Source organism: Bombyx mori, chromosome 23 (assembly GCF_030269925.1).
Source record: "Bombyx mori chromosome 23, ASM3026992v2".
In the NCBI taxonomy this organism is placed as follows: domain Eukaryota; kingdom Metazoa; phylum Arthropoda; class Insecta; order Lepidoptera; family Bombycidae; genus Bombyx; species Bombyx mori.
In genome coordinates, this window is record NC_085129.1 from 1,467,424 (window position 1) to 1,479,660 (window position 12,237).

General features: G+C 40.3%; 2 protein-coding genes across 2 annotated transcripts in view; one reads left to right on the plus strand and one right to left on the minus strand.

The window, feature by feature from the left end:
- Nucleotides 1-12,237, minus strand: part of LOC101743882 (uncharacterized) — a 253,724-nt gene that overhangs the window by 159,883 nt on the left and 81,604 nt on the right. The gene's annotated exons all lie outside the window — the stretch shown is intronic.
- On the plus strand, nt 1,800-12,202 carry LOC101744318 (juvenile hormone esterase). The gene is given in 5 exon segments (XM_021347522.3): nt 1,800-1,834; nt 2,827-2,858; nt 2,861-2,973; nt 9,750-11,056; nt 11,560-12,202. Coding segments are annotated over 5 exon segments (1,656 nt in total). The 3' UTR covers nt 11,729-12,202.

Here is a 12,237-nt window from a genome sequence, read left to right on the forward strand (position 1 = left end):
TGTACTTAGCTTAATATCGGTTTATCTTTCTGCCAAGTCAATGTTCCGATCTGTTCAGATCAAAATAACATGACTTGAACACACGCAAGACGTCGTCGACCGCGTAACGATGTGTGGAAATGACACGGCGATTATCTTACGGCGCCTGCCTCTCGAGCTATGGAACGCGACTACCAACATTAGTCGAAATTCATGCGGCATAATAGGCATGACAGAATGCCTATAATGCCACGTGATTATGAACGGTATATGCAATAATCAGAAAGACCTGAATATCTGGGGATTTTAACCATAACTTTTCCTGATAGAATACACAATCTTAATCCATCCGGTTAACCGGTGGTGGTTAATACTAACGTTGGGTCACTATCCACACTAGGATATTGGTAATTAGGAGATCGAATAGGAAAATTGGCGAAGACCACGAACGGATAACAGGGAAGTGGTAGCGGAGTCTTGAATCGGTTAAATATATAGATGGTTCAACAAGCTCACGGTACGCCTGATTTTACGTGACTACCGGAAACCACCTTGTGACGTGAGGGTCAAGTCTAATTGTATTGTATAACAACTGACTCACCCTTCAAACCGGAACCCACGACCGCTTCACAAAAATAGGCAGGGTAGAGGTAGACATCCGTGCCGGCTTACACTACGCCTCATCAACACAATCTTTTGATTAATAGCAGGCAGGTGTCACGTCCTTCAGCCCTAATATTGCCAGCAGGAAGCCATTGCAGCGTCACTGTCTACATTCCAACTCTCGACGCTGTCAAGCGTATATGACCGCGACATATTATATTTTCGATTAATTCAAGGCCTTATTAATAAATAATCTGTAAAATTTTTGGTATCTTTATTTACCATTGTTTAACTAACATATTATTTACCTTGAATAACGAGGAAAGTAAATTTGAAACCTTGGACAAATTTTAATATTCGATACGCATATTATATTGCGCTCTACAGGGTGAAGAGTTGGATAGTGTTTGTTCACAGTTAGTATCCAATGTAGATACATTATGATTTTAATTGGTTTTAGTTGTGACTGCGTGGAATATTGGAATACTATTTTGGCACCAACTAAAACGCACTCTGCAAACTCGGAATTTGGAAGCTTTGGAACACATACATACACGAAAGCTTAATCGTGGAGCAAAATTAGTCCCCTTTATTATGTCACTGGAGGTTACTGGTGGTAAGGCGTCTTGTGAGTCCGCACGGGTGGGTACCACCACCCTGCCTATTTCTGTCGTGAAGCAGTAATGCGTTTCGGTTCGAAGGACGGGGCAGCCGTTGTACCGTTAAAAGTGAGACCTTCGAGCTCATGTTGGGTGGCGGCATCTACGTTGTAGATGTCTACGGGCTCCGGTAGTCACTTAAAATCAAGTGGCATTACTCGTACCAGCATAACATTATTAACATCTACTTGAGACTTTGTATTAATGCCTTGGAATAGCTAAGTAGCATCTTTAGTGGTCTCATACAAACAATGTCTAGTTAAGTTATTACGACCGTCCTCACACTGACATCCCAAATATTACCAACCTACTACTAACCGAATTGAAGTGCATCCGAGATGATAAACTAGTACTCAATTAACGAAACCATAAAAATATAATATTATCATTACAGCTGTGTATGTATGTACCTTAATTTGTTCCGGCATAAATATCCCATTGATTTTCGATGAAAAATATTTTGGCAATTCAAGTGAATATCTTAAAGTATTTTTATGTAGTGTAGAACGTAAGCGTTTGACAAATCTTCAGAATCAGTGCACTAGCAAAGAAGCGAAGATGAAACTGTTTTTGGTCCTAGTTTCACTGCTTTCGTAAGTATTATTAATAATTCGACCGTATTATGAAACAGACACGGCTAGAGCCCACCTTTTTTTTTCTTTTAAACTTTTTAAACTTTTAAAGGGGAACAATTCTCTCATACGTTATTTTAGCTGATCTAATAACGTTTGCATTAGACGTCTTCAGCTCTAACACTAGGAGCAGGCTTAGGGACCCCGGTAACCGTACTCGTCGAACTCAACAAAGAGGTTGACGTGCAATCTAATCCATGTATAAGCCCGCTGAGTTTCTCGCCGGATCTTCTCAGCGGGTCGCGATTCCGATCCGGTAGTAGATTATTCATTCGCGAAGCAGTTGCTCTTAAGTTGTTAGGTCTCCTTAGGGCACTCTGGCAGCTGTTAGCAAATCCCACCCCTCCTGGCCGAACCTTTGCTCGCCCACCTATCCTGGTAAACTGGAAAGGCCTCCAGGACACCAGTAACCTTTAAATAATAAAAAAAAATTGCCAACTTTAACCGTTTCCGCAGTGCACGCAGCGGAAGCTCTCAATATGAAAAAAAAAACGATTTTGAATCATTATTTATTAGTGCTCCGCTCGTATTGGTCTTAGCGTGATGTTATATAGCCTATAGCCTGCCTCAATAAATGGGCTAACACTGAAAGAATTTGTCAAATCGAACAAATTATATTATGAGATTAGCGTGCTCATCCAAACAAACAAACTCTTCAGCTTTATAATATTAGAATAGTAAGGGATATGTTTAATTATCATAGCACTTTAATTACCAAAATTTTACTAGTGGTATGATGTACATTAAGATCGCTCGGATAGATATCTCCATCCTGCTTGACTCTACTGCGAAAAACTTGAACATTCAATTTTCAAATTGAAAAAGGGACCACACAATATTTTCCTTATAAAATACAATAATATCTTAAATAATCGGGAATTAACTAAGCTTTTTCTACAATCAAATACGTAACTAGGCTAATTGAGGAGAAATGATAATGATGAAATTTTCAGTGTAACACATAACTACGCCATAGAAATAAGCGTGACCAAGGGATACTAGAAGGCGAAGAGTTAGCAAATGAGGTCGATGGTAGCACATTATATAGCTTCAAGGGAATCCCATACGCCCAGCCCCCTGTGGGTAACTTGAGGTTTAAGGTATGTTGAATTAATTATTTTACGTGCAAACAGCCAACTTACTTTAATTCTTGAGGCATGAGGTAGGATCCTCGACATTTTTTGACACTTGCCTGGACTGTTCTGGATTTATATTTTAAGTTACTTTTTCTAGTGATAAAGTCGAATACCGCGGACTTTGGCTTTATATGTGTAGGTCCATACCAATGTTTTTTTTTTTACACGCCACGTTAACTGGTCCCGTGATAAGTCCGTAAAGAACTTGTGTTACAGGTACCAGATAACGAAAATAAATATAAAATTGTTATTATACACATACACATACTTAATATACATCCATAACTCTAGAAAAGACATTTATATTTATCATACAAATATCTTCCCTTGGCGGGATTCGAACCCGCGACCCCCGTTTGTAGTGACCATGTCACTTACCACTACACCAGACGGCCGTTAGATTTCAATTTGATTTCAATCTGACACCAAATTCATCATTAGCTGTCTTCAATAGTCATCATAATTTTCGCCACCTTATCCCACTAGGTAGGGTCGGCACAGCTAATTTTTCTCTTCCATTCTCTTCTACCAGCCGTCATCTCAACACCCACTCCTCTCTCTCTCCTATCGTCATTCACACACTCCATTCATGTCTTCTTCGGTCGACCTCTTCCCCAGTTTGTCTTCAATAATAACGTATTGATAATAAGTAATTTAATTAAAATTCGTCATGGCGTCGTGTCGCGTCGCATCGCGAGAGCATCGGTATCGCAGGATCCGACTGATGCATGACCACAACCACTCTGTCAAGAGTGTACGAGTAGGAAGAAGAAATTAAAATCCGAACAAAAACAGTTTCACTGTAAAAAATTGCGCCAAGTCCACGTTTATAAAACTCATCTCAATAACATTTGCACTTTACAAAAAAAAGAAGACTTCAATAGCTTTCATTCTCTACAAAAATATGTGAAATACAAAAAAATACCAAGAAACCGTCATAAAGATGAAAAAATTAAAAAAAATTGTTGAAAATTTAAAAATAAAAAAATTAAAATTTTATCGTGCTTGGCGCGCGTCATTGAGTACCCCAAATTTTTCAGGATAAATGAACATCCTTTCAATGTTTAGAAATTTATAAGTAGGTCAACCTATGAAATGCATAAATGTAATTAATGAATTATTATTTCATAATAAGTTTTACAAAAGTTAAGTAAAATCGACATCTCATACGTATGTTATTTGAATTTTTTTCATTTCCCACTCATCTTTTATGATTTGAACTAAACACCCTCTCGTGTTCGCTTATACAAATACAAACTACTTACGAGTCGATACGTATGTATACGTTGGCTTCAAAACATTTGAAAAAATTCTCAAAGATGTTTTTCAAAGGGTAGAAAAGAATAATAAAGTTTCAGCTGAATCTAAAGGGGTCGGACGCAAAAGTGGTCGATTTGGCATATAATAGCCCATAGGTATATAGTGAGAGCTGTTGAAAATTACCGTAGTTCTGTCTCAATTTCTCATAAAACGCTAACAAGAGCGAAAAAGACAACCTGGGTAACTTTTTCAGCTTTCACTGTATTAAAGTGTATTAAAGCAAAATGGTTTTTTTCTCGGGTTGAAATTCTTCCGAAAAATTTTGGGGTACTCAATGACGCGCGCCAAGCACGATAAAATTTTTATTTTTTTATTTTTAAATTTTCAACAATTTTTTTTTAATTTTTTCATCTTTATGACGGTTTCTTGGTATTTTTTTGTATTTCACATATTTTTGTAGAGAATGAAAGCTATTGAAGTCTTCTTTTTTTTGTAAAGTGCAAATGTTATTGAGATGAGTTTTATAAACGTGGACTTGGCGCAATTTTTTACAGTGAAACTGTTTTTGTTCGGATTTCATATCTTTTTGTTAAGTATTATTTTTTGCTCATTTATTACTTAATAAAAATAAATTATAAATAGTCACTCAGCTTAAAAGCTAATGAAACGCTCAATTAATTAGTGTTTTAATGTTAGGTGCCCGACTGGCATGAGACTCTCGGGTTGTCAGTTCCGGTATCGACCGAGGACACGTGTATTCCGCTTCAAAGTCTGGCGCGCACTAATTGGGGGTGCGAATGATGCAACAGATGCGCGGGCGCGGGTAGCGCGGGGAGGGTCGTCGCGGCACGGACCTGAGTCACATTCCCTTTGGCTGCTGTTGCCCCGCGAAACGGAACGCTGCGTTACATACTCCCCCTCCAAGTTGGGAACGCGTCCCGAGTCCAACTTGGGACTGTTAGTCTGAAGACGCGGCCTTCCTCTCTGCCTCTTTGGCATAATTGGATCCGTACTTGAATTTGACGGAGAGCGGGTTAAATCCGCGGTGTGATACTTGCCGATGACATTGTTTGACAAGTCTGCTATGAAGTACGTTGTAGGACTAACTATCTTTACTACGCGATACGGGCCATCCCGTCGTGGCATGAACTTACGTGTTACACCCCTAGACGTATAAGCAAGCCATAACGAAGGAAATACTCTTCCAGTAGGATTCGGGAGCAAGCCACGGCGGTGGCATCAACAAGTGCGTAGAGTTCTACCCATCTTGTAGCTACATCCTCTACCAGGAGTACCCATCGCTCCCCCTGCTCTCCTTCTGGCAGTGGCCCGAACAAATCGATTGCGAGAACCTCTCCTCGCTGTTGAAGCACAGGAGTGAGCCTATACGGCGGTACCGACATAGGCGGATGATCACCGGTATCAATGTGGTGCTCGGCGTAAAGGGTTGGGGCACCCCCCACCCTAAAGATGTCTCCATTCTCCTGCAATAAATGTGATAGCTGCTGCCGTTCATCGGAGCCAAGCATAGAACCCTTATCATCACGCAGGAAGTCAGCAGTAGAAGCAAACATGCATGGCTTAGGGCACTCATATTCAATTGGATAGGTAACCCGTTTTCCCGAAAAATGCCAAGTGGATGAAGCAAAGTCAAGCACAATACCTGCCGCCACCAAAAAATCCATGCCAAGCAAAGTTTCATTATTTTGAGCATCTGGAAAAACAGTAAATTCAAGGGTTACTGACCTTTCGGGACTTATCCTTACTTCTAGAGTAGTGAGCAAAACTCGGCGGGTGCGCGCGGAACCGTCTGCAAGCCTCACCCGACGCCTGGTTTCCTCACACGGATGGTTATGCTTTAACAGCAATTCATAAAGCAACGCTCCGGCAACGCTACTCTTAGCTCCCGTATCCAACAAAGCATTACCTCGTATACCTAACATTTGAACACTTAAAATTGGTCTTAACCTAACCTGGTGCTCAGTAGAGTTACTCTGGGCAACACTTTTCACATTAGAATTAATTGTCGAAAAATGTCCGACGTTTTCCATGGTCACCCTATTTTGGTTCATCATGGTCACCCTATCGCGGCCACTTGGTACCTCGGAATAACTATGTTTTGGTTCGGTACCACTCGAGTAACGCATCAGGGGCCTATTCCTAGAACTAATATTATTATTTATATTATGATTAAGTCTAGAATAATTTTGAAGTCTAACCTTGTTATCAGTACCGAAAAAGCGCGGAGGAAGAATCGCCTTAAAATCGGTAGGATAATAATTATTTTCATTATCAACAAAAAATTGTTTACGATTATTAATATAAATGGACGACTTTACGGTGTTTGAAGTGCAAGCTGTATGCAACGAGCTGTCGCGATGAATAGAGTTCACTGAACTTGACAGCTGTGTATTTACTTTACCAATAGGTAAATCGGATGTGACTGATCGGGTCCGTGCAGCGTCGACGGCGTAATAACTTGCGTTACACTTTGTACACTGAGACCGAGTAACACCTTTGGTACCACACCCGTAACACGAGGATACAGCTTGCGTATTTTCGTTGTCGAATTTCGTTTTTGACGCTAATTTTAAACACTCATCACGAATATGTCCGTACTTTTTGCAATAAACACAGAACAGTCTTTTAACAATCGACGTAGATGATACATTATCAGTGTTCGTGTAGCGAGGCGCGGGGACTCGAACGGTGCTCGGCGCAGCGCTGTCGTCGCGTGGCGGGCCGCCAGCGGCGCCCGAGTTGAATATTTTCCGCGGCGTCATCCGCGCCGAAGTCGAAGCACCGGCGGGAACTTCGCCTACGGTACTACCCGATGAACGTGGCGTCGCTCGCTGAGGATGATGAATAAATTCAGGCGGACTGGTCTCGTAGATGGAGTCCTCGATATGGCGCGTTTTCTTTAATAACGTGTCGTATGAAGTTATTTCGTCTCTTCTTAATCTTTTACGAACACGACGGTGTAGAAGGCCGTAAAGCATATCAATTTGAACTTTCTCACTAAGGTCACCAGGTGGGAGTCGAGCTAGCAGGGCTCGTGCTCTGGCAACGAAGATCTCCGTCTTCTCTCTTTGTCCTTGCGACATTTTGAAGAGCTCTAAGTAGACTCGATGGGGCGGTCTGCAATCACCGAAAGCGCTTCGTAACGATGATAAAGCGTCGTCCCAGGAAGTGATGCTAGCTTTAACGCCTTGCCACCACACGGCTGCATTTCCGGTTAGTAACATCGAGAGTCCTCGTAACGCGATGGCGTGTCCTACGTCAGCACAATCTTTGTATGATTCGACCGCGTCAAGGAAACCGTCGAGTCAGTCGCCGGGCGCTCCGCTGAACCGCGCCGTGCATGACGCGAAGTTCCCAATGGTGAGCGGGCGTCGAGGAAGGCGGCGATGTCGGCTCCGACGTCGGTGTTGCTGATGATTCGAGTTGAGTTTTATGCTCAAAAACTCGGTCGAGTAGGCGTTCGAATGCTGCCATTTGACTTTCTTGTAATGACGCCATGTTGTTTGCGGTAAATGTTGGCGTCGGTCCCGCGGTTGAACCAATTTCTTCTTCAACGTCTTGAAAATCGGATTGACGCCGTGACTGACGACGAGTACGTGTCGTAATTACGTAGATTCACTCCGAAATACTAGTTAAAGGGCCCGCGCTTGGGCTGCCAGTTTAATGTTAGGTGCCCGACTGGCATGAGACTCTCGGGTTGTCAGTTCCGGTATCGACCGGGGACGCGTGTATTCCGCTTCAAAGTCTGGCGTCTAATATATTAAGTGTATAATCTATGGTCTGGCGCGCACTAATTGGGATTTGGGGGTGCGAATGATGCAACAGATGCGCGGGCGCGGGTAGCGCGGGGTGGGTCGTCGCGGCACGGACCTGAGTCACATTCCCTTTGGCTGCTGTTGCCCCGCGAAACGGAACGCTGCGTTACAGTGTAATAATAATCAACATCAACTTTTACAAATTTAAACCGAATTAAATTTTGTTTCAAATGTGAAGGGTAGATGACGCTGTTCTTAATTATTTCAGAATTTAAAATTAAAATCTGAAAGCCTTGAAACATCAATCCGCATAAATGTAATTTAAAAACTACAGTAAGAGGCTTAAATGAAAAGCTGAACTTAACTCAGCCTTAATTAGAATTTTCATCGGAATTCAGTAGTAAAGTTCAAGTTATTTTGATGAAATCAAAACCGAAATATTCATAGCATCTTAAACAATCACCTACGAATAAATATTAGTTATTATATTATTTATTATTCGTAGACAATCACAACGGTTTTATAGTTTTGGGAAGGGATTTTTTGTAACGCCATCTCGTAAAGTATTTCGGTATTACATTACAAAACAAAATTGTTTCTCCAACAGTAACAACAGTACTTGCTTCGGCAGTACTTAAACTAAAATACTAACAGTAACAACATTAACGTTATTTAATGTATAAACCGTTCAATAAGAACTTCAAACTATCCCCTTGAAGCTACAGTTTATGTAGGAGTAATGACTTTTTGGCGGGAACGCGAGGTGTGAAGTTGTGTGATTTGTTTTAATTTGTCTATTTAGTGTTTCTTCGGGTTTAAATGTGTAATAATAGTGGTTTATTAACTGTTTAATATCTGTGAAAGTACACAAACGTGGGAAAATGAAACAAAGCCGCTGTACGTAACTTCTCGGTTTCCTCCAAAAAGTCCACTGAGATCTTAGTAAATGACCACCACCATTTTACTGAGATTATATTTCATTCCATATCATCTCATCTCATTTCATTTCATCCCTTTTGATTAATGTCTCAAATTAATCATCTTCATTTCATTTCACTCCATAATATCACATTTCATTTCACTCCATAATATCATTTTTCATAAAAATATGAATATAAATTAAAATAAGACATGACTTAAAGGTCTCAGTTACCAGGTCATAAAATCCATTACAAATAGGAATAATTCCAGCGCACCCTGGCGGCCGTAGATTACCATTCTCGAATATTTATAGTCTGTGGCATGCCACTTTTTACATCGAAAAAAGTCAGGATCGAAATTTTTGAGCGAGCCATAGTTTGTGGTGACAAAATTAATAATTTCAAGTAGATTAATTGTTGTAATTGATATAACTAGTTAATATCAGTAAAATAAAGTTGTGAGTGATTGATATAATATACAATTTAGGAACCAGAAGTACCGTAGAATTAAATAAAATTTCGCAACCTCAAAAAACTGTTCTGCTCACAGTAAACACAGTCGGTAGTCTGGCGCTCCGTTTACAACGGGATTTTTGAACGGAACTTGGCGCCAGATTCTACCGAATCTGTGGATCAAATAAAATTTCGCAACCTCAAAAAACTGTTCTGCTCACAGTAAACACAGTCGGTAGTCTGGCGCTCCGTTTACAACGGGATTTTTGAACGGAACTTGGCGCCAGATTCTACCGAATCTGTGGATTCTGATACATCATTATCCCAACAGGCTCCTCAACCTGTATCTTCGTGGGAGGGTGTAAAAAACGCCACTCGGCATGGTGCCGTTTGTCCGCAGTTTGATATTTTAACAAATCAGATCATACCAGGAGATGAAGATTGTCTCTTCTTAAACATTTACACTCCGGACTTGAACCCAGCCACTCCTCTGCCGGTAATGTTCTTCATCCACGGCGGAGGCTACGTCAGTGGATCCGGAAATGACGATTTCTTTGGACCCGATTTCATAGTCCGGAAGAATGTTATATTAGTCACAATAAATTACAGATTGGGTGACTTGGGATTTTTGACTTTAGACACGGAAGAAGTACCAGGAAACGCCGGTTTGAAAGATCAAGTATTGGCCTTAAAGTGGGTCAATGAGAACATTGCGCATTTTGGCGGTGATCCGAAACTGCTTACGATTATTGGACAAAGTGCCGGTGCAGCATCCGTTCTCTATCATCTAGGATCATCTCTGACCAAAGGACTCTTTAACAGAGCGATCGCTTTGAGTGGTGTACCAACGTGCGATTTTAACTATTCATACAAACCTATCAAACGTCCGTATATTTTAGCCAAGCTACTCGGCAACGACACAACCGATCTTGCAATTGCTCTGGAGTTCCTACAAAGCGTAAACGTTCAGCTTTTGATTCAACCTGACGTATCTTTATTAGCCACCGAATCAGTATCGACAGGCAATATCTTCCGCTCGTACTACTTCCTGCCGGTTGTCGAGAAAGATTTCGGAACCGAGCAATACCTAACAAAAAACTATCTAGAACTAATTCAAAACGGTAGCTTCCATGATGTGGATGTATACTTAGGTAGTACAAATCTGGAAACGGCCGTAGTAGCTTCCAATATCGATGCTCTAATTCAAGAAATAATTAAAAATCCACAGTTGATCGTTCCACGTGAAATTCTAAATCAAGTTACTCCTGATGTCAGTTTGGAGATCGCAGATTCACTGCTTCAGAATTATTACGGCGACAAACGTTTGACAGTGGAAAATATTCAAGAATATTTAACGTACACCTTAGAAACTTATTTTACAGCCGCAATAAGGCGTTTCGCTGATTTGATCGCTAAAGTATCTTCCAAAGTATACTTCTACAAATTTGAAAGCTTCTCGTCCAGAAACTACTACGGGCAGGCCACTGTTCCATTCGGCTTTTACGCTGCGAGTCATTTAGATGACTTGATGTATTTTATGTACCCTAAGTCCTTGAATATGACCGTTGATGTGAGCAGCACCGAATTCAAGATGGTTGATCTGACGACAAACGTTATCACGAATTTTGTAAAACACGGGTATGAATGAATTGGTATACTAAACTTAGATAAAACAATAAAGTTGTAAATAGCCTTTTTAACATCAGAAGACAAAAGCTGCAGCCGTTTTGTAGTTCAAACCGGAACGCTTGACTGTCTCCAATGCAGACCTTCTAAATCTATCCTTCTAAACCTAAATTCAAACATTCTAAATAATAATTTGTACTGACATAAATCAGTTCTTGGCCCTTATGATATTTGATCTAGCCACTGCGTCCCGTGAGGCATGAAATGGATGTCTCAAATAAGGGATATTCTATTCTTCAAACTGGAGTTCGTGACTGCCTCGAACCCGCTATTTCTGCACTTCAAGGCTATGTAGTACCTATCCATGCAGTCTAGCAAGTAACTGTTTATATTTGCCTTATTATAGACTCGAGACACAGTTTTACCAAATAAGCAACTAAAAGGTGTACAATCAGAATACTTGAATATTATATTATACTCGTAATAGGTATGTTTAACTCCTCGATTTTCCACAGAACTCCAACTCCTGATAACAGCTTGGGATTGATTTGGCCCGTTTACGACACGACCAATAAGGCATATGTGACCATTTCAAACGACACTCTAATACCTGGCTCCGATCCAGATAGCTCCGGCACGGCATTCCGAATCGGGCTCTTCGAGAAAACTGGCATTAACTACTAGTCTTCAACATTTTTACTAAATTAAAACTAAAAATAAAATATTCTGCTGCCAAATACTATAAGACAAACTAATATCGTTACGTCGTCCTTGTGTCGACAATCCTCCATGTTGATAATACAATATGTATAATAATAATTCAAATAATATATATGGCAATCCAAACTATTATAGTACCTGTTTAATTAACTTATTTAAGACTAGAGCGTACGCCTAGTGTAGTGTGCTGTGCTGATACTACCTCGCAAGGCGCCATTGATTATAGTAAATTCAATTTCTTAATTCAGCAGTGGAAAGAGTTGGAGGAGGCCTTTGCTGAAAGGCACTCCGAGACGAGAGACATTTTGTTTTATAAGTGTAAATTTTACTTTTATATTTTGTTTTCATATAATATACTGGTTTTCTTTTTAGACTACTTAAAATTGTTACTTTAAAATGTTAAATGTTCGAGAAATAAAGACATTATTATTATTAAAATCGATTTCCTAAAATAAAGCGACCTATAGCTGAGC